The sequence below is a fragment of the Zootoca vivipara genome, chromosome 6 (genome assembly GCF_965207765.1).
Source record: "Zootoca vivipara chromosome 6, rZooViv2.hap1.1, whole genome shotgun sequence".
Taxonomy (NCBI): domain Eukaryota; kingdom Metazoa; phylum Chordata; class Lepidosauria; order Squamata; family Lacertidae; genus Zootoca; species Zootoca vivipara.
Window position 1 is genome coordinate 84,834,495 of NC_142589.1, and position 21,578 is coordinate 84,856,072.

Sequence of the window (21,578 nt, forward strand, 5' to 3'; positions counted from 1 at the left end):
CAACACTGCGATATACCAATACATCACAACGTCTGAAATAAGTTCTGGAGCTTTCGAGAGCCATTGGCTGGCTTCACGGTTTTTCCTGCATTGTGATTTTTGCACAGCAGACATACACATACCTAACATGATTTGAGATATATTGCTGGCTCAAAAACTACGAAACCAATATAATGTAAGTACTGTATACTTAGCTGTCTGAAACAACAACTATGGGGCAGGAGCAGACGTTTCCACCAGTCCTGCTCCTGGATCTAACTGGGGCTTCAGGCGAGCAGGAAGGCAGCCAAAGCTGTAATTTTCAAGAGCTGAAATTTCAAGAACTTGAGCTTCCTTCCCCCTCTTTCCTCCAGTCTCATATTTTCAGAGCGCACGTCTTAGTACTGGCTTTTTGCAAGTCGCTCTGAGAGGGCAGCCGGCGTGGGGTGGGGTTATAAATACCGTCAATAAATGCTGGTGGGAAGCTTAGGGGGAGCAGCTTCCTTCTGGTGAGAGATTTCACACCTCGAGGTAACGAAGGCCTGAAATGCCACTCGCATTATCTGAAACTTGTAGGGGCTGCCCTGTGGACCGGCGTTTTTTTCCTCTTCCCTCCTCCCTGCTCTTTCCTCCGCTGCCATGTCTTTTTTAAGAGCACGAGTCTTTAGGACTGATTTTTGCAGGCCCCTTTTTGGCTACAGTTTGGGGATGTAAACACTGCATAGATAAATGCTGGTGGGGGGGTTAAGGGGAGCAGTGCCAGTCCCCCCCCCGCCTCTTCTTTGCCCCAAAACAAGCATAGAGGGCAAAGTGAAGTTGCTTGTGTTTGCATTTGAGGTACCGGGCTTCCGCTCGAAACCCACGAGGTCCCTTCTTAGGGGAGAGACGGGGCAGATGGTGCCTTTTATTTGGGGCCTGGAAAGGGGCGGGGGGGGGGGGTCGCGCTTCAAAACCTAGAGGGACAGAGAGAAGCTCACTGTCTTGTTACACAATTGGGACCAAACAGGTCTGGCTTGTGTGCTCAGACACTTTTTTTAAAAGAGTGGATCTCTCTCCCCTCCTAACTGGTCCCCAGAGAGGACGTGTCTGAAGCGGTTACAGAGCTGCTCCCAGGATGAGGTCTATGGCCCGACTCGTAGGCGCCCTGTAGGAGCAATGAGAACAATAGAACTATAGGGTTGAAAGGGACCCTCAAGGGTCATCCAGCCCAGCCCACTGCAATGAACAGGACACATTTTCTCTCTCTCTCTCTCAAAAGACAGGCAAAATGCTTTGAAGTTGGGTTGAAGAGGAAGGAGGAAAGGTAAGCCACGATTTAAGGTGTTTTTTTTTTAAAAAAAATATTGTAAAAAGAGAGGCAAAAAACCCCCAATCCCTCTAGGGCAGAGTTTCCCAACCTTGGGGCTCCAGCTGTTTTTGGACTACAACTCCCATAATCCCTAGCTAGCAGGACCTGTGGTCAGGGATGATGGGAATTGTAGTCCGAGAAGAGCTGGAGACTCAAGGTTGGGAAACACTGCTCTAGGAAATGGAATTATCTACAGCCCTTCCTCAAACAACCCACACCCCAAATTCTGCCTTGTAGAAAAAATCTGCTCTCTTTTTTTGCGGCTAGATTTGCTTTGGAAACTGCAAAGACTGCAGCCTAGATGCAAATGTCAACCTTTGCCGTCAGTTATGCAAAGAATCCTCTTTGTTTTGCATCATTTGTTCTGCAGGACCCCCCCCCCTCCCCGCCTCTGCCACCAACCCCAATTTTGCCAGTATTGCGGGGTGGGCAAGGAGATTTACAGGAATTCTGATATATGAATACTTTTCAAGCCTATTATTCTCCACCACCACCCCTCCTTTTCCTGTGCAGTTTAGAAACTTGATACAGGAATGCCGGAATCTCTCTTATACCGAGTCAGATCACTGAGTCTAACCTAAACTCAAGGACAGCTTTCCACAATTTCAGACAGGCCAGCCCTAGTCCTACTGGGAGATGCTGGGGCCTCCCGCAACTAGGTTGGCTTCTTTTGGAACCATGAGATCCAGAAACTTGACTGCTTTTAAGGCCTTGTGTTTTGGCAACCACAAGATCTGGAAACTGGAATATTAAGAATGCAAGAATTGAATATATGGACAAACTCGCTACACATGAACAAGCTGTATACAAATGTAGACCTGCCATGGGCAAATTTAACAATATTTGGAATTCATTCTTATAAATACCGTAGAACAGGCATGTCAAACATGCGGCCCTCCAGATGTTTTGGCCTACAACTCCCATGATCCCTAGCTAGCAGGACCAGTGGTTGGGGAAGATGGGAATTGTAGTCCAAAACATCTGGAGGGCCGCATGTTTGACATGCCTGCCGTAGAAGGTTTCGGCCTTGTTAACTACAATAACAATTCCCTCCCTCTTTTTTTGTAATGTACACAATATCTTTTTTCTGTTTTGTTCTCTACATGGGTACTATTTCTTGTTTCATTTTCTTTTGTGTCTTATCTTATTCTGTGTACTTGTAATTTTGTACATTTTATTTTTCAACACACACACACAGGAGTATAAGAAGAGTGCTGGATCAGGCCAATGGCCTATCTACTCCAGCATCGTGTTCTCAGCTGCAGCCAAGCAGACAAAGACTTTTAATCCCTTTTGCAACCATGAGATCTAGAAACTTGCTATACAGATGCTTTTAAGCCCTTTGGGGACCCACCATAAGGTCTAGAAACTTGATACCATTGTGTTTTTTTTAATGAAAGTTAAGATTCCCCAGCCAGCTGACTTCTTCAATCAGCAGCCTGCAACACAGCTGTAAATCTCCCCAGCACACATAAAGATCTGTGTGTGTAGGATCCGGCCGCGGGGCAGCCAAAATCCTCCTGCAAAAGTCCCGCGCAACTCTCTGTGGACCATCAAAATTGGCAGCAGGCACTAGAAGAGTTTTCTCAAAAGGTCTCTGCCTGCATTGCGCAATAATACCAAGTTGGCAGCACCCTGAGCAGGAACTGACCAATTGCGACGGCCTGCTCTCCTGCCAGTCACACCCCGAAGGGGTTGGGTGGTCTTCTGGTTTGTCCCATCCAGGGAGCGCTCCCCACAGAAAACTTGCAGTTAGGACGCAGCCAGGTGCTGGTGGAAATACAGGCCGAAGAGGGTGGCGATGACCTGGCAGGCGGACACCCACCAGGTGAAGAAAGAGAGAAGCCCCCGGTAGAAAAGTGGCGTGAAGACCGTGCTGAAAGCCCCCAGGGCCCCCGTGATCTGCTCCACCGCTGCCTGGATGTCCTCCGTTCCCCCGTCGTTCGAGGGGGCGGCCTGGGGGGCACGAACCGCATCCACTGCTGGCGAGGTCAGGGCGGGCTCTGGGTACAGCCCCCAGGAATAGTCGCCTATTAAAGAGACACACAGGTGAGAAACAGGGCAAGGCACACATGAGTCAACAGTGTGATGCAGCAGCTAAAAAAGCCGATGCAATTCTGGGCTGCATCAATAGGAGTATAGCGTCTAGATCAAGGGAAGTAATAGTACCACTGTATTCTGCTCTGGTCAGACCTCACCTGGAGTACTGTGTCCAGTTCTGGGCACCACAGTTCCAGAAGGATACAGACAAGCTGGAACGTGTCCAGAGGAGGGAGGGCAACCAAAATGGTCAAAGGCCTGGAAACAATGCCTTATGAGGAACGGCTTAGGGAACTGGGTATGTTTAGCCTGGAGAAGAGAAGGTTAAGGGGTGATATGATAGCCATGTTCAAATATATAAAAGGATGTCATATAGAGGAGGGAGAAAGGTTGTTTTCTGCTGCTCCAGAGAAGCGGACACGGAGCAATGGATTCAAACTTCAATAAAGAAGATTCCACCTAAACATTAGGAAGAATTTCCTGACAGTAAGAGCTGTCCGACAGTGGAATTTGCTGCCAAGGAGTGTGGTGGAGTCTCCTTCTTTGAAGGTCTTTAAGCAGAGGCTTGACAGACATATGTCAAGAATGCTTTGATGGTGTTTCCTGCTTGGCAGGGGGTTGGACTGGATGGCCCTTGTGGTCTCTTCCAACTCTATGATTCTATGATTCTATGATTCACACACAACTCCTAACCCAGCCTAGTATTCAAGCCCTTTGCTGGTCGCCACAGGCAAGCAGGAACTGCGTGCAGGCGAGCAAGGGGGCCAGTGGGTCAGCACACAGCAAAGCAGGCTGCCACCCGGCGGGCTGGGCCTCCCCAGCACAGGGTGGCAAAAGTGGGCACTGGGATGGAGACATTCCACCGTCTCTCTGTCAACAGCCTGGCTGGAGGCAGAAGAATGGCGGGAGGAGCCAACTGCGGAACCCCAAAGGGAAGAAGCTCAGAGTCTGGGGTGGGGGGTGGAGTGGGATGATGATGAGTGGCCAGAGGGAGAAGAGGGAGGAGTCTGAGGAGGAGGTGTTGGAAGCGGAAGAGGCAACAGGGCTTAGTAAGTGGAGAGAGTCGGTGGCAGAGAATCAGTCCAGAATCAGAGGCAGAAACTGAAGCAGAAGAAGAAGGGAGCCTGGCTGGTAAAGAGTCATAGGTGTCTCCACCTCCTGCTGCATCAAGCTGCCCTCCCCGCTGCCCTCCCAGAACCAGGAGAGGCATGAAAAGTGCAGAGGAGAGGTTGGCTGCATGACGGCACTGTCTCCAATTGCTTGGGGAAAACCCTAGAGAGGAGGAGACTTAGGCAGCTGCGGAGAGACGGGGACTTTCAGTCTCAGCAACTGCTTCATGGGGGGGCAAGACCTGCCAGGGATGAGCTGCTCTGCTCCTTAGGCCTGGTGCTTAGCCAAGTCTGTGCAGATCCTGTCTTATGAATAATGATTTATTCGTGTGATTTGCTGCCGGCTTGCTTTTGACACTCTTGTAGAGACGGGGAACTCCTGGGTCCCTTGAGATGTTGCTGGGATCTGGATGCCCGTCATCCCAGACCACTGGGCATGCTGGCTGCTGGGAGTTGGAGCCTAGCAACGTCTGGAGGGCCACAAAAGTTGCCCTCCCTTGCTCAACCAGTAGCATGGCACACCGCAGGCCAGAGATTTTTTTTTTTTGGGTGGGTGGCTCTATTTCAAAGAGGCATTTCCCATCTTGAGAAAGCAGGGAAGGTCTCTTCCTAGATGCTGGAGGGGAAAACTGGGTCTGTCTGGATACTGCTGAACTTCCAGCAAACACACCCCATGATCAGGGATGATGGGAGGAAAAGTTCATCAAACACCAGCAGGACCATGGATGTATTCCCCCCCCCAATTCCTGTGCTAGTATTTGATAATAAATGCATGTGTCCGGCTAGAAACTAAAGTGGGGGCATTTAGCTATGCGGCAGCCCCATTCAGCTCCTTGAAGGCCTCCCCTCTGCCACCACTTACCTAGCGTTTTGAGGAGGAACGTGCAGTGCAAGGTGAGCAGGATTGGGGCCAGGTACTGCAAACTGACCACGGTGACGTAGCAGTAGATTCTGGTGATCTGTAATTAAATAATAATAATAATAATATAAAAAACAAACTCCAAAACAGAACAAAAACACCATCTTAGTAACGTTGCCATTTGGAGGAATGGAACTTAAAAAATAAACAGGACATTTAATTTTGCCCAGGATCAAGCCCCTCCAATACTTTGTTTGGAACTTATGGCCGCTGCAGCGAAATGTCCCATCTGCCAGCCAGACGACACCTGAGTTTCTTCTTCCCTCTGCATACCTTTTTCCTTTCATGCTGTGTCTGTTCGCCTACCAGCGTACAGCAAGGAAGGGATCGCCTTCGCTTTTAATACAGGGGTGGGGTGGGGGAACCTTCAGCAAGTCCCAACTTGTCCCACAAAGTCGTCCCTTTATGTACGCCTGATGTCCCCCCCGCCTTGCTCTGCCTCCGCACCTTCCGCTGGATCTCCAGGACGGCAATCCTCCCGGCCTCCCTCTTCATCTGCTCCACCCATCTCTCAGCAAGGTTCAGGTAGGCCTGCAGGTGGTAGCGTACGACAGCCAGGCGGAGGAGGCACAGAGCTACAATGGTCCAGAGGCGCACCGAATTATACGAAGCATTGGAAAGGCTGCGGGCAGAAAGAAAAACAGACACACACATACAAGAGACTGCAGATATACTGTACAGCCACAAATAAAAGTCTTAAGTGTGTTGTAACAACAACAACAACAACTTTATTGTCAATGTACAACCTGTGTACAATGAAATTAACCGAGCCTCCCCCCCCCCCCAAACACTCAATCTCATGGCACTCTGTGTGCTTGTCGCACAACACACCAACCCCGAAAGTCTATATTATTTTCTGGTAGGTAGCCAAGCTGGTCTGGCGTAGTCAAAACAAAATACGCCGGCTCCCTCGGCCAATAATGCGAGATAAGCGCCGCAACCCCAGAGTCGGTCACAACTGGACCTAATGGTCAGGGGTCCCTTTACCTTTATGGAAACCATGGAGGGGGAAGATGAGAAGTCAAGGGATAAAGTAACTTATGGTTTAGGTTAAAATTTGTAAAAATTAATATGAGGGTTATTTATAAAGGATGATGCCGGGGAGAGAGGAGCGGGGAGGTGGTGTGGCGGTGGCCTAGGGAGAGCTCCGGGGGCCAGAGGGAGAGCTCTGAAGGTCCGCCTCTCCTTCCTGGCGATCGCAGAAGCACTTACATTTGGACGGTCTCTTTCCCCATGGGGGCGTTGAGCAGGAGGTCCCGGGAAATGGGCTTGACCCACATCAGCACGACAGCCACGGGTGCAAGGAAGCTGGCGTGGAGGAGCAGCCTGCCGTGTTAGGGGTCAAGGAGAAGAAGGGTCAGGCCCCCCCACAGGCTACCTCCCTCCGCATCCCTGCCACTTATCCCCCCCACCCGTCTTTCAGGACTGGGGCAAGCCGTTACGCAACTGGATCGCCGGCTGGTCTGCGGCCATCTTGAGGGCATCCAGGTGAGTCTGCGCCAATCGCAGCCCTGGGAAGGTCAGGCAGGCGCCGAGGAACGAGCAGAAGGCCACCAGGCAAAGCTTGACGGTCAGCTTGGTCACGGGGACCCTGGAGGGAAGAGAGAAGGGGGCGTCTTTTGGGAAGGGCTAAGGCTGCTGGAGATGCTGGGTCACAGAATCAGAGAGCGGTGGAGTTGGAAGGGACTCCAAGGGCCATCCCTGCAAGGCAAGGCATCGCAGCTAAAGAATCCCTAACACAAAACAGGGCCTTTTCTGCAGTGGCTCCCCCTTTGTGGAATGCTCCCTCCATGGAGGTTCGGTGGGTGCCAGAGAATCATAGAATTGTAGGAGTTGGAAGGGACCTGAGAGTCATCTAGTCCAACCCCCTGCAATGCAGGAATCTCAACTAAAGCATCCAGGACAGAAGCCAGCCTCTGCTTAAAAACCCCCAAAGAAGGAGAGCCCTTCACCTCCTAAGGGAGTTCTACCTGATGTTGAGTTGGAATCTCCTCCCTTGTAACTTGAAGCCATGGGTTCGAGTCCTACCAGGAATGTTTTGATGGTTTTCCTGCTTGGCAGGGGGTTGGACTGGATGGCGCTTGTGGTCTCTTCCAACTCTATGATTCTACCATCCAGAGCAAGCGAAAACAAGCTTGTTCCCTCTTCCATGTGACAGCCCTTGAGATATTTGAAAATGGCTCTCATATCCCCTCTTTCCAGGCTTAAGCATACCCAGCTCCTTCAACCATTCTTCATAAGGCTTGATTTCCAGTCCCTTGATCATCTTGGTCGCCCTTCTCTCTGCACACCTTCCAGCTTGTCAACATCCTTCTTAAATTGTGGTGCCCAGAATTGGACACAATATTCCAAGTGTGGTCTGACCAAGGCAGAACAGAGCAGGACTATGACTTTCCTTGATTTGTCCAGCTGAGCCAAATGAAAATTCAGCACCGGTTTTAGGAACAATCTTCCCCGCCTTTTTTTGCAAACTACAAAGCCCTAAACGCGGCAACTTTTCCTTGTAGGGAAATCACCTGGCTCATTTTGGCCAACCTTTCCTAACTCTAGAATATCCTTTTTGATGTGAGCTGACCAAAACAGTCCTGGAGTGGCCTCGTTTCAGACATCAGAGCTCCACTTGAGGGTCGGAGGTGGACGAATAAATAAATCTGGGCGGGGCATAAGATTTGAGAGAAGAGGACATTATTTATGTATGTTACTATGGTGGCAAGAATTCAGATAGCACAAAAGTGGAAGACTGGAGAAATTCCAACTAAAGAAAAATGGCAGGAGAAATTGATGAATTATGCAGAACTGGCAAAATTGACAGACAGACTTCGAGAAAAAGACAACAGAGACTTTGAAAAAGAGTGGGAACCAGTTATAACAGCCACCCCCAAACTGTGGCCCTCCAGGTGTTTTTGGCCTACAACTCCCATGATCCCTAGCTAACAGGACCAGCGGTCAGGGATGATGGGAATTGTAGTCCAAAACATCTGGAGGGCCGAAGTTTGGGGGATGCCTGATTTATAATATACTTGCAGAAACAAAGAAGACTATTGACTTGATGGCAAGATTTAAATACTCACATCTTTATTAACAAAGAACATTTTAAATGACAATGGTATAGTGGACCTTTAAGAAACAGCAGTATGTAACCAGGGGGGAACAAACCAGAAGTGGAAGTTGGGGGAAGCCCAGGAGGAAAGGGAAGAGGGAATGAAATATAAATGTTATTGATATGGGATGTATGCTTACCTTCCAAGTCCCGGACTGCAGAATCCGGGACCGGCAGCCGTGTGACACCGGAAGTTGCGTCAACGTAACTTCCGGTGTTGCTTTGCCCTTCTATGGGCAGCAAAATTGGCCGCCGCCGGCTTCGAAAGTCGCTTTTACGCATGTCAGGAAGTGCATCGATGCAACTTCCGGTGTTGCTCCGCCCATCTATGGGCACCAAAATGGCCGCCGCCAACACCAGAAGTCGTGTCTATGCACTTCCGGACATGCGTAGATGCGACTTTTGAAGCCAGCGGCGGCTATTTTTGGTGCCCATAGAAGGGCAAATCGGAAAGAAAAAATTGGCCTCCGGCAGGAGAAAATAATGGAGAAAAACGGGAGAAGAAGTGATACGGGGGACCACCGGGAAAAGGTAAGTAAAAACGGGGGTTTCCCGGGGAAAACGGGGTACTTGGCAGCTATGGATGTATGTAATGATAGAGAAAGATAAGTGAATAAAAATTTAATTTTTTTAAAAAAAGATTTCAGAGACACACTTACGTCCAGTCCCAACCTTGCCCCTTCAAGAAGACCTCCAAGTTGTCATGGACGCTATTCAGCCCTGTGGGGACAAGAGAGCCAGGTGAGAATCCAGGAGAATGCTGCAGCACGATTGCTGACAGGAATGAGGCCTTATCAAAATACAGTGGCGGACCTACATTTACCCCCCCCCCCCCAAAAAATTGAATTTTCACAGGGACCCCAACACAACCAGCAATGAGGTCTAAGTAACCACTGTCATCTTCTTCTTCCCATGACAGATCACAATTTTTTTAAAAAAAAATCAATCTCAGATTTTCATAAAAATTGCTGTACAAAGGCCAAGCCACTGGTGTGAATAAAGGTCTCCTAGGTCCTAATTTTTTTGAGTTATGGGGGGATGAAAATGCAGGCACGATGCCAGAGGTGCCAATTGGAATAAAATATTGGGGAGCGGGGCTGCAGGTAAGCCCCGCATAATCAGTCACGTGACGCAGTGCACACACACTATTTGGAAGGCAATGGCCATCAACTTTGGAGGGGCCCCTCAAATATTTTATTGTGGGGGGCGAAGGGTATGTGGAACGCCCTCCCCTCAGATGTCAAGGCAATAAGCAACTATCTTACTTTTAAAAGACATCTGAAGGCAGCCCTGTTTAGGGAGGTTTTTAATGTTTAATGCTGTATTGTGTTTTTAATATTCGGTTGGTAGCTGCCCAGAGTGGCTGGGGAAACCCAGCCATATGGGCGGGGTATAAATAATAAATTATTATTATTATTAGTAGTAGTAACCTGATTTGGTATTCTAACCTTTTCGTATCTAAAAGTTTTAGAATTCTAGAAAATTTTAGAAAAACTACTTTTTTCATTCTTCCGACCATCGAGCGGTGCATACACTTTAGGAAATAAGTAAAATTATTTCTATATAACCCCTGCTTTGTGAGCTCAACCCCAGCTCACCCACCTGCGTCGAGGCCAAATTCAAGGTAGTCTTCGCGGACGACCAGGACCAGCATGGCGACGAGGAAGAAGAAGAAAGCAAAGGCCAGGCAGACCGATCGCTCGCCCCCCTCTTTGGATCGGAAGTAATGCGTCATCACCGTGAAAAAGATTTTGCTGAAGGGAAGGGTTGCGCTAAGGATCATATGCCGGAAACCTCGCTTCTCCAGAGAAAGACAAGGGTTTCACTTTATTCATTCATTCGTCTCTATACAGTTTTTTTCAATTTTAGATTTTTTTTACAGGCATACAAATCAAATAACTTTCCAATAAATACACATATACGTGTGTGTGTGTGTGCGTATATATATATATATATACACACACACACACACACACACACACACACACACACACACACATATATATATATACAGAGAAAGAGGCCCTTCCCTTCACCCTTGAGGTTTCTTATAATGTTAATTTTTAACACAGCATTTCCCACGTTATTCCATTTATTACTCCCTGATTTTTCATGAAAGTTACACTTAACGGCTTGTTTTACCTTAATCCTGCTAATGAACTTAATTGTGTGTAATTTTTTTTTAAATTCAGATACAGTATTCCACAAATTTTCCCCGTTCCTAGATGAAATTTCTTTCTTCTTGGTTCCTTATTCTTCCATTCGTTTAGTCTGACACACCTCCTTGGTTGGGCCACGATCCTGAAATAGCTTCACTTTGGGGATTATTTCATGCCCGCTGTTCCCTTCACGGAACTACAGTTCCCAGGGTGCTCTATCAATCTGCCCCTCTCTCCCGGCAACTAACACGGGTTCCTAAATCCCATTGGGTCTACTCCGAGTATCGCTTCGGCCACCTTGACTCTATGCAATTAAAAGCTCTCTGATGCAACTTTAACAACCATGGCATTCCCCTCCAAAGAATTCTGGGAGCTGTAGTTTGCTCAGAGCGGTGACACGCAACCCACCCATTCCTCTCTCAGAGCTACAATTCCCAGAGTTCCCTGGGAAGAGGAATAATGGTTAATCCCCTGCCTGTCAGCTTCCTGGCACCTCCTGCAGAAATACTGATTGTTTTGCCACCACAAGATCTATAAACTGGATATTCAAATGCTTTAAAACTTTGTCTTTTAATCCTGAGGTGTTGAAGCATAGAAGCATAACACTGCAAGGTGGGAAGGGGACCCGAGGGTCATGTAGTCCAACCCCCTGCAACGCAGGAATCTCAACTAAAGCATCCAGGACAGATGCTTAAAAACCTCTGCTTAAAAACTTCCAAGGAGGGGAGAGTCCACCACCTTCCACCCCACAGTTGAACTGCTCTTAACTGCCAGAAAGTTCTTTCCAGGTGTTTCATTGGAATCTCCTTTCTTGTCACTTGAAGCCATGGGTTCGAGTCCTACCCTCCAGAGCAGGAGAAAACAAGATGCTCTATCTTCCGTGCGGCAGCCTTTGAGATATTTGAAGATCTCAGTCTTCCCCTATCTCCTCTCAGTCTCCTCTTTCCCAGGCTAAACGTACCCAGCTCCTTCAACTGTCCCTCATCAGGCTTGCTTTCCAGACCCTTGATCATCTCATTTGCCCTCCTCTGCACACCTTCCACCATGTCGACATCCTTCTCAAACTGTAGCGCCCAGAGCTGAAGACAGGAGTCCAGGCCTCTTGCCCAGGAAACTTGGCGCATTTCTTAAACGTAAAGCTCAATTTCTCAGACTTATAAATCATGAGGGCCTTCTCGGTGGTGGCGCCTGCCCTGTGGAACGCCCTCCCAACAGATGTCAAAGAGGAAAACAACTACCAGACTTTTAGAAGACATCTGAAGGCAGCCCTGTTCAGGGAGGCTTTTAATGTTTAATAGATTATTGTGTTTTATTTTTCTGTTGGAAGCCGCCCAGAGTGGCTGGGGAAACCCAGCCAGATGGGCGGGGTATAAATAATAAATTATTATTATTATTATATTATTATGATATGCAGACACTTTTTTTTTATGAAAGCATGTGAAATGGGAAGCGGTCATAAGAAGCTAAGAGGAGCCTTCTGGATCAGGCCAGGGGCCCCTCTAGTCCAGCAGCCTGCTGTCACAGGGGCCAAGCAGATGCCTGAAAAGGAAGCCCAGAAACAGGATCCAATCAGAAGAACAACTCTCCCCTGAGGATGATGATGGTGATAATTATATCCTGCCCATCTGACCAGGCTTCCCAAGCCACTCTGGGCACCATCTGCCCTCGAGAGCCCTCTCCTAGTTTAGAATCATAGAGTCGGAAGGGACCCAACGGTCATCTAGTCCAACCCCCTTGCAATGCAGGAATCCCAGTGTTCCTCAATTGGACCCAATCCTCTTTTAAAGCTGTCCCAAGTTGGTGGCCGCAAATGACGTCCCCGGGGCCAAAGGATACACGGAGAAGATGACCGCCAGCAAGCACCAGAGAATCCCGATGTTGGCTTCCTTCCGGGGGTCAACCAGGCAGTAATAGCCTTCAGTGAAGACGTAGATCCCCGTGGCATATGCTGCAAAGTCCACATACCACTGATATTCCAGGAAATAGCACAGCACTAAGAAGAGAGACAGGAAGATGCTCTTATCGCCTCCTGAGCCTGACGAGCAGCACTCAAAAGTCTCTTCCAAAAAGAAACAGCAAATTCCCAGTCCTTGTGGAATGGTCTAGAACGGGTGGGAAGGGACCCTGAGAGTCATCCAGCCCAACCCCCTGCAATGTAGGAATCTTTTTGCACAACGTGGGGCTCAAACCCACTACTCTGAGATTCAGAGTCTTACGGTTTGCCGACTGAGTTATATTCCAAATAAATGGTTGATCTGACAAGGAACCGTGGAGCCTGCCTTATCTAAAGCCATCCCAGCTTAGCACTGAATTGGACCCGGAAACTAATTGGCAGTCAGTGCTGTCGGGCCAGGATCGGTGCAATATGCTCAAACTGTCTTTACCCCAGTGTGCATCCTGGCTGCCGAATTCTGCACCACTGAAGATTTTTAATGTAGTATAATAATAATAATAATAATAATAATAATAATAATATCCCACCCACTCCTGGCGGCTTCCAACAAATTAAAACACAACTAAGACATCAAACATCAAAAATTTCCCTATATAGGGCTGTCTTCAGATGTCTTCTAAAAGTCAGATAATTGTTTATTCCTTGACATCTGATGGGAGGGCATTTGTTGGGAGCTGTCCAGAGTGGCTGGGGCAACCCAGTCAGATGGGTGGGGTATGAATTATTATTTTTAGTATAAACCTGTAAGCTTCCTGGCGAAGGGGGGAATTTGAACTCTGGTCTCTCCCAGGTCATAGTCCAACACACTAGCCGCTGCAGTCAGATAGGCGGCATATAAATATCATCAACATCATCATCATCATAATTAAACTGCTGAGAAACTCCTTTGGCATGTAAGTGATATATAAACAAGTACCTAATACTAATAATACACAAATGCCGTCTACGATCCCCGTAACTCGCTGGGCAGCCTATGGCAAGTGGCAGGAAACTTGCTTGCTTCAGGGAAAATTGGGCACAACTCTATCCGCCGGCCAAAGGGACTAGAAACTTGGCTCTGACAAACAAAAGCTAAAACAATCTCAGGAAGAAAGGCTTGGGGTGTCCCCAAGGGGACCAGACCACCTCAGGCCTCCCTGATCCCCAAAGCTATTTGGGGAAGTGAGAGGAGGATAGACAGCCCCCCATTTCTGCCAAAGAGAGAGAGCTTAGGGCAGGTATCCCCAAACTGCGGTCCTCCAGATGTTTTGGCCTACAACTCCCATGATCCCTAGCTATCAGGACCAGTGGTCAGGGGTGATGGGAATTGTAGTCCAAAACATCTGGAGGGCCAAAGTTTGGGGATGCCTGGCTTAGGGGATCCAACCTCGGTGCATTTACCCAGAGCGTCCACGGCCGTGATGGGGCTGCTGTCCAAGTGAAGGTCAATATTCCGGGGGACGGAGGAAGGCTTTTCCTCGGTGACGCCGTTGATCTTCCTGTCAGATAAACAGACAAACGTCAGCCGGTTGGCACCAGAGGGAACTGTGTGGTCCAAAGACAGCGCCAGGGGGGCAAAGGTGGATCTAAGTTGCCCCCACGCCTTTCCCAGGTGTCTCCGTGCTGCGGGTGGAGATTCGTAGCTCCTTCCCCCAGCTGCCGCCCCACCGCCGGCCACCAGCTCCCTCAGCCTGCTGGACAGACAAGATGGCCGCCCTCACGTCAACTCCACTCACCGCTCCCTCTTCCCCTTCGGCCTCGGCTTCCCCGCGAGGGCGAGCAGCTCCTCTTCCGAAGGGTGTTTGAACCGGCGCAGGCTGTCGGAAGAAGAGGGGGAAAGGGGTCACCAAACAGAAATTGGGCCGAACACAACTCAAAAGGAGTCCCATTGGGATTGATGGGGAATGATATATAATGAAATGAAAAAATGTTTGTTTGTTAAAAAAACCAGAGGCTTTTTTACTAGGAATATTAGGAGATGAAGTGCCAAAGAAACAAAAGAGACTATTTCTGTATGCGACCACAGTTGCCAGAATGTTACTTGCCCAGAAATGGAAAGAAGAGAACGTTCCAATGAAAGAAGAATGGAGGACTAAGGTGATAGACTATGCCAAAATGGCAAAACTCACCATGCAGATCAGGCACCAAGATGAAGAAAAATTTAATCATGAATGGGAAATTTTTGTAGATTACTTTAAAGAGCACTGTAAAAATCTGGAAACATTAGCAGGGTTGTTGTAGCATTTGTGATCTCAAGGTAGAATTACGATGTGAAAAATAATTATAAGAATTATAAGCATGGAAAAAGGGAATTTCTGCTACCTTCCGTTGCACAGGATCCACCGGGCGAAGGACCAGTGAGGGGCCATCTTCTGCATGATGCTGGCAACTAGCAGGGAGACCACAAGCTGCACCCCCATCACCGCCTATAGGGCAGAAGCAGAGGAAGAGGCCTTGGGTCAAGTCAAATGCTTTATTCTCGCCAAAGTTCTATTTATTATCATCATCATCATCCTCTACAACATTTCTCCAATGAGAATAGAGACATCCTATTCAATGATGATGATGATAAGTCGGATAGCTTAGTTGGTTAGAGGATGGCACTGAAGCCACCCAGAGAGGCTGTGGAAACCCAGCCATATTAATAATAATAATAATAATAATAATAATAATTTATTATTTATACCCCGCCCATCTGGCTGGGTTTCCCCAGCCACTCTGGGCGGCTTCCAACAGAAAAATAAAACACAGTAATCTATTAAACATTAAAAGCCTCCCTGAACAGGGCTGCCTTCAGATGTCTTCTAAAAGTCTGGTAGCTGTTTTCCTCTTTGACATCTGTTGGGAGGGCGTTCCACAGGGCAGGCGCCACCACCGAGAAGGCCCTCTGCCTAGTTCCCTGCAACTTGGCTTCTCGCAACGAGGGAACCGCCAGAAGGCCCTCCGTGCTGGACCTCAGTGCTGGACCTCAGTATTATTATTATTATTATTACTACCAATAATACTATTCCCTTTAACGTTTCTCCGACAAAAAGAGCAACGTCCTAAGGGAAAGTGGGACGTCCCGGGATCAAATCAGAAACCGGGACGGCTCCTGCAAATTCGAGACTGTCCCTGGAAAATAGGGGCACACGCCAAGGTTGCAGGCAGCTCCGATCCCCACAATGGACAGCTGCCTATTATTGCACTGCTGGGGGTTAGACTGGATGACCCTCAGGGTCCCTTCCAACTCTTATGATTCTAGTCTATACCTTCGTGTGAAGGATAGCTCAGTTGGCAGAGCATGAGGCTGTTAATCTCTGGGTCATGGGTTCAAACCCCATCCTGGGCAGACTGGAGGACCCACGGGGTCCCTTCCAACTCTACAGTTCTACCCCTTTGGGCTGTTCCAGCTGGGATCCTGCATTCAGTTTTAGAAGCAGGTAGTGAATTTCTCACCCCACTTTTCAGATCCACCTCGACGTTCGCCCTCCACCCCGCCCCCCCGCCCCAAATCCTACACTTCTCTGCACCTCTCTGCAGCTGTACCAAAAACGTAGACCCCATGTAAGGTTAGTGCAGAGATATTGAGTCCCCTTCTATTTTAAGAGTAGGAAGTGGAGCTGGCGGCTGGCTGTGTGGCCTGGACATGGGATTCAAATTTCAAGGAAGGAGATTCCCACTTAACATTGGGGGAAACCTTTTGACAGTGGAACGGTCTTCCTCGGGAGGTGGAGGACTCTCCCTCCTTGGGAGTTCGTGAGCAGAGGTTGGATGGCCATCTGTCATGGATGCTTTAGCTGAGATTCCTGCATTGCAGGGGGTTGGACTGGATGACCCTTGGGGGTCCCTTCCAGCTCTACAGCTCTATGACCCCGGAAGGTGGTGATCTCAATCTCTCCTTCCTTGGAGGTTCTTCAACTGCGGTCGGATGACCACCTGCCAGGGGTTCTGCAGCTGTGTTTCGTGCCCTGCACGGGTTTGGGCTAGATGTCCTTTGGGGGTCCCCGTCCAACTCTACAGTTCTGTGGTCCTAGGACCCTGGCAAGCTTGCAAACCTTCTCTCTCATACAGAAAGCAAACCCACTTGCCCCGCAAGCCCAACTCCAGTCCCCTAAGTCCATAAACGCCCACCAATGCATTCTTGCAATTTTTTTAAAAAAACTTACCATTTTCTTGGAGGGTCACGAGCAAAAAACGCCCCCAAATCAAAAGACAGGCAAGGCAAGCAAGTTTTCCTGCACTTATGATCTTGCAGACCAAAGAAGGAGTGCGACCCTCCCAGCCAATCACAAGCGGGCACTTCCCGTGATTGCCAGCCAGGCAGCCAATGACAAAGCAAAATAAAAAATAAAAAAGTTTGAAGATAGGCGGGGATTTTTGCCATCCCCCCACCTGCTACCGGTTTTCAGTCGCCTGCCAAGCGCGTTGCATTTCGGGGCTTGTAGTTTCCTTTCCCAGACCAGGTTCTTTAAGATGGAACGGAGAGAGAATTTTTTTTGCACGTTTTCCTCTGCAAAAAATCACAATGTTTTTCCTTCCCTGTAAATCACGCACGCCGTTTTGCAACCAGTATGGATGTCTTTAGAAGAGGATTGCACAAATCCGTGGGATTTTTTCACAAATCCAGTGGCTACTACTATATGTAGTAAAATATGGTCTGAAGCTCAACATCAAAAAAACCAAGATCATGGCCACTGGTCCCATCACCTCCTGGCAAATAGAAGGGGAAGAAATGGAGGCAGTGAGAGATTTCACCTTCTTGGGCTCCTTGATCACTGCAGATGGTGACAGCAGTCACGAAATTAAAAGACGCCTGCTTCTTGGGAGAAAAGCAATGACAAACCTAGACAGCATCTTAAAAAGCAGAGACATCACCTTGCCGACAAAGGTCCGTATAGTTAAAGCTATGGTTTTCCCAGTAGTGATGTATGGAAGTGAGAGCTGGACCATAAAGAAGGCTGATCGCCGAAGAATTGATGCTTTTGAATTATGGTGCTGGAGGAGACTCTTGAGAGTCCCATGGACTGCAAGAAGATGAAACCTATCCATTCTTCAGGAAATCAGCCCTGAGTGCTCCCTGGAAGGACAGATCGTGAAGCTGAGGCTCCAATACTTTGGCCACCTCATGAGAAGAGAAGAATCCTTGGAAAAGACCCTGATGTTGGGAAAGATTGAGGGCACTAGGAGAAGGGGACGACAGAGGACGAGATGGTTGGACAGTGTTCTCGAAGCTACGAACATGAGTTTGACCAAACTGCGGGAGGCAGTGCAAGACAGGAGTGCCTGGCGTGCTATGGTCCATGGGGTCACGAAGAGTCGGACACGACTAAACGACTAAACAACAACAACAACAACAACTACTATAACTACTAGGCAGGATGGCTGTGTTCTCCTTCCCCTGGTCGTTGGCATCTGTCTGTCACCTCCGGAGGTGGTCAAATCGCTGGGGAATCAGAGCACCGACTGCGGCTGCAGAGGCCGGTAACCCCTGCATTGCGGGGGGTTGGACTAGATGACCCTTGGGGTCCCTTCCAACTCCACAATGCTATGATTCTGTGAATTTGTAACTGCTGCCTCCTGCGTTGTCTTTGCTGCATCAGCAGCACCCAAGTGACCTCTCCGGGGGGGGGCGCAAGCCTGGGCACTGTGTCTGGGGGTCCCAGGCTACCCAGAGGACTAGACCCCAATCTCGGCCTTGCTGACGGGGTCCAAAGGAAAGCAGAGCAAGACACTGGGCACCAGCTGGGCAGCAGGAGTTGCCAGAAGGAGGCCGCGTGTAAGGTGCCATCCAACCGCCTTAGGGATTTTTGCAGGGTTCACTCCTGAGCCTTTTCTTCCCCCAAAGATATACCGCAGGCAAGGCAGCAGAGGTTAAGGACCAGAGTTTTCCTTCTCCTAGATGGGCTCCCTTCCCAGGTGAACAAGCCCCACCTTCCCCTCGCTTCCCTCTACAGAAACTGCCTTCTTGATCATTGTTGGGCTATTGCTCTCATCCCTGCATTCCACCAGAGCCTGTCTTTGCATACAGAGGGAGTCCCTAACTCACCAAGCGTTCAAGGCACACCGGCTCCCCTCACCTGGTTCAGCCGGCCAGCAGTCAAAGCCATTCCCAAGATTGTGGCCGCTGTCGCCTGCTGACAGCTTCCAGGAGCCACAGGTGAAAGCTGGGTGGAGGTGGGGAGCAAAGGTGGACAAACGACCCCAGAAGGAGCATGGCATGTTCCCAAAAGCAACTTCCCTGAACTTGGGTGGTGGTGGTGAGAGAACTGAATCCTAACCGCCAGACCACCAGAGGGTAGCAATGCTTCTGAATCCCAGGTGCTGGAAACCACAGGAGGGGAGAGGGCTCTGGTGTTGGGGTTCTGATTGGCTGGGAGAGATGCAGGGTTGCCATGGATACGCCTCTGGGCGATGAGAGGTCCTTCTGGTCCTTGTCCACTGGGTGGAGCTTCAGAATTTCTTTTGGTGTGAAGTTTACAGATGGCAGCAGAGCAGCTGCTTTGCATGCAGAAGGGCTGAGCCAAGGGTAGGCAACCTAAGGCCCGTGGGCCGGATGCGGCTCAATCGCCTTCTCAATCCGGCCCACGGACAGTCCAGGAATCAACGTGTTTTTACATGAGTAGAATGTGTCCTTTTATTTAAAATGCATCTCTGGGTTATTTGTGGAGCCTACCTGGTGTTTTTACATGAGTTGTTGTTTAGTCGTTTAGTCGTGTCCGACACTTCGTGACCCCATGGACCAGAGCACGCCAGGCACTCCTGTCTTGCACTGCCTCCCGCAGTTTGGTCAAACTCATGTTGGTAGCTTCGAGAACACTGTCCAACCAGCTCGTCCTCTGTCGTCCCCTTCTCCTAGTGCCCTCAATCTTTCCCAACATCAGGGTCTTTCCCAAGGATTCTGTTCTTCTCATGAGGTGGCCAAAGTATTGGAGCCTCAGCTTCACAATCTGTCCTTCCAGTGAGCACTCATGAGTAGAATGTGTCCTTTTATTTAAAATGCATCTCTGGGTTATTTGTGGGGCCTGCCTGGTGTTTTTACATGAGTAGCATGTGTGCTTTTATTTAAAATGCATCTCTGGGTTATTTGTGGGGCATAGGAATCTGTTCAATTTCCCCCCAAAAAATATAGTCCTGCCCACCACAGTGGACCGGCCCATGGTTGAAAAAGGTTGCTGACCCCTGGGCTAAGCAATGGTCTGAGTTTCCTAAGTTCCTAGGAAAACAGGAAAACAAGTAATTTGCTGGTCACTCACTGTCACACAAAATCACCGCTATGCAAAAGACTGATGAATTCAAAGTGATGCTTAGTAACGCATATCCACTTAATATCACAGGGATGAATAACAGCTTGTGGAAACCGGTTTACCCTGTGTCCCCCCACCAACCCCCCAAAAATCCCCCCAAGAAACGCAGGTTTCGATTCCATGCGGGGTGAGGATGGCGTGAAAGGACAATCCCTATGTCTTTATTCCAGTGACCAATGCAATGGAGGTAGAGTGAATGATAGAATCATAGACTTGTAAAGTTGGAAGGGACCCCCAAGGGTCATCCAGTCCAACCCCCTGAAATGCAGGAATCTCAGCTAAAGCATACTGGGCAGTTGGCCACCCAACCTCTGTTTTAAAACCTCCAAGGAAGGAGAGACTCGAAGCAAAACGGTTCAACATCCACCTTCTTTTTTCATTTTCACTTTATTTATTTAACAACATTTATATATCATTTATTCACCGAAGCCTATAAGCTTTTTTGAATTCTGCAGCTCTGCTCAGGTCCTGCTAGCTGGCTTCTCACTAGGGCATCTTCTTGTCTGACAGGCTTTGCTAATGTTATCGTGTTAAACATTTTGCCTTGGGCCCGTTGGTGTTCAACGTCTCTATAAGCTACTTGGACCAGGGAATTGAGGATCAAATTTGCAGATGGCACCAAACTGGGAGGGGAGGCCAATGTGAGCCCCTCCATCTTAGGCTTATGTTGTGCATATACGCAAATAAGACCATATATCCTAACTGCAAGGAAACCAAACTCTGGGTAAACACTGGGAACCCCTGGAATCTCTCACCGTTCAGAGACCGGGGCATGTGCAACATTGGTGTCAGTAGTGGGATTGTGTTTCCTGGGGTAGGAAGTAGGAGCCCTTCCACCCTATGCTCGGGTTGCACAGATGTGTAAATAAACCCTAAAGCCACCGCAGTCTCTGCTGACCTCTATTTGAACTCTGGGTAAGCACCTGGCCCCCTCCGGAGTCTCTTGCTGCTCAGAGGTTGGGGTGACTTATAGCTGCATTTCCCCCTCTGCAGCTGTTAGCTGAAGAGGGACCCCTTCTCCACTGTGGGTCTGAGTTAGGTCTTCGCTCTGGCGTCCCAAAGGAGGCCTAGCACCTTTGTCCGGGATCTCTCAGACATTCCTCCAGTCGGGGAATCGGAGGTGTGTGTGTGTTGTGTGTGTGTGGCGACAGCAAGGAGACCAGCCTGTCCCGGATCGCCGGCGAGGGTTTCGCAGTCTGAGGAGCAGCTGGCCAGAGTTGTGGCGCAGAGCATAGTGCGGCCCTGCGCACGTCTGCGGGCAGGAGGTACTTAGCATCACAATGCCAGAGGGCCTGTGAACTCCTTGCTCTCCAGACCTCTCCGCCCGAGAGCCCTGATGAATGGGGGCCTTTAGGGTTTAGCATAACAAACCGGCACATGTCGTTGTCGGCCTCCTCACACAAATACACACACCCTTGGCCTTTCCTCGCAGCCCTGGAGAAGAGGGTCCCTTCGTACAGGAATCTGGGACAATGCGCGATATGGGCACACAGGGTTTCATTTATTGGGGGAGTGGGCATTTTCCATCTCTCTTTAATATCAAGATTAGATGCCATCTATCTAGTATTTGGAAAGCTTCCAAAGCAATAGAGAGAAAGAGAGAGAGGAAAAAAATAGGAAAGAGTTCAAGAGGACTGTTTAGAGAAAACTTTAGTGAAAGAATGGCAAATTAGAAAACATAACCAGAAGCCTTTTAATTCTTTTA

The 21,578-nt window shown here is 49.0% G+C and overlaps 1 protein-coding gene across 1 annotated transcript; it reads right to left on the reverse strand.

Annotated features, from left to right (window-relative positions):
* Positions 1-2,576: 2,576 nt before the first annotated feature.
* On the reverse strand, positions 2,577-17,079 carry TMEM161A (transmembrane protein 161A). Its single transcript, XM_035120576.3, has 12 exons — positions 16,736-17,079; positions 14,910-15,013; positions 14,324-14,404; positions 13,989-14,086; positions 12,491-12,647; positions 10,098-10,249; positions 9,155-9,215; positions 6,843-6,986; positions 6,608-6,721; positions 5,843-6,017; positions 5,339-5,435; positions 2,577-3,357 (listed from the first exon to the last, which is right to left on the reverse strand). The coding sequence occupies exons 1-12, from the start codon at positions 16,736-16,738 to the stop codon at positions 3,080-3,082; spliced, it is 1,464 nt and encodes a 487-aa protein (XP_034976467.2). The 5' UTR covers positions 16,739-17,079; the 3' UTR covers positions 2,577-3,079.
* Between the last annotated feature and the right edge of the window lie 4,499 nt (positions 17,080-21,578).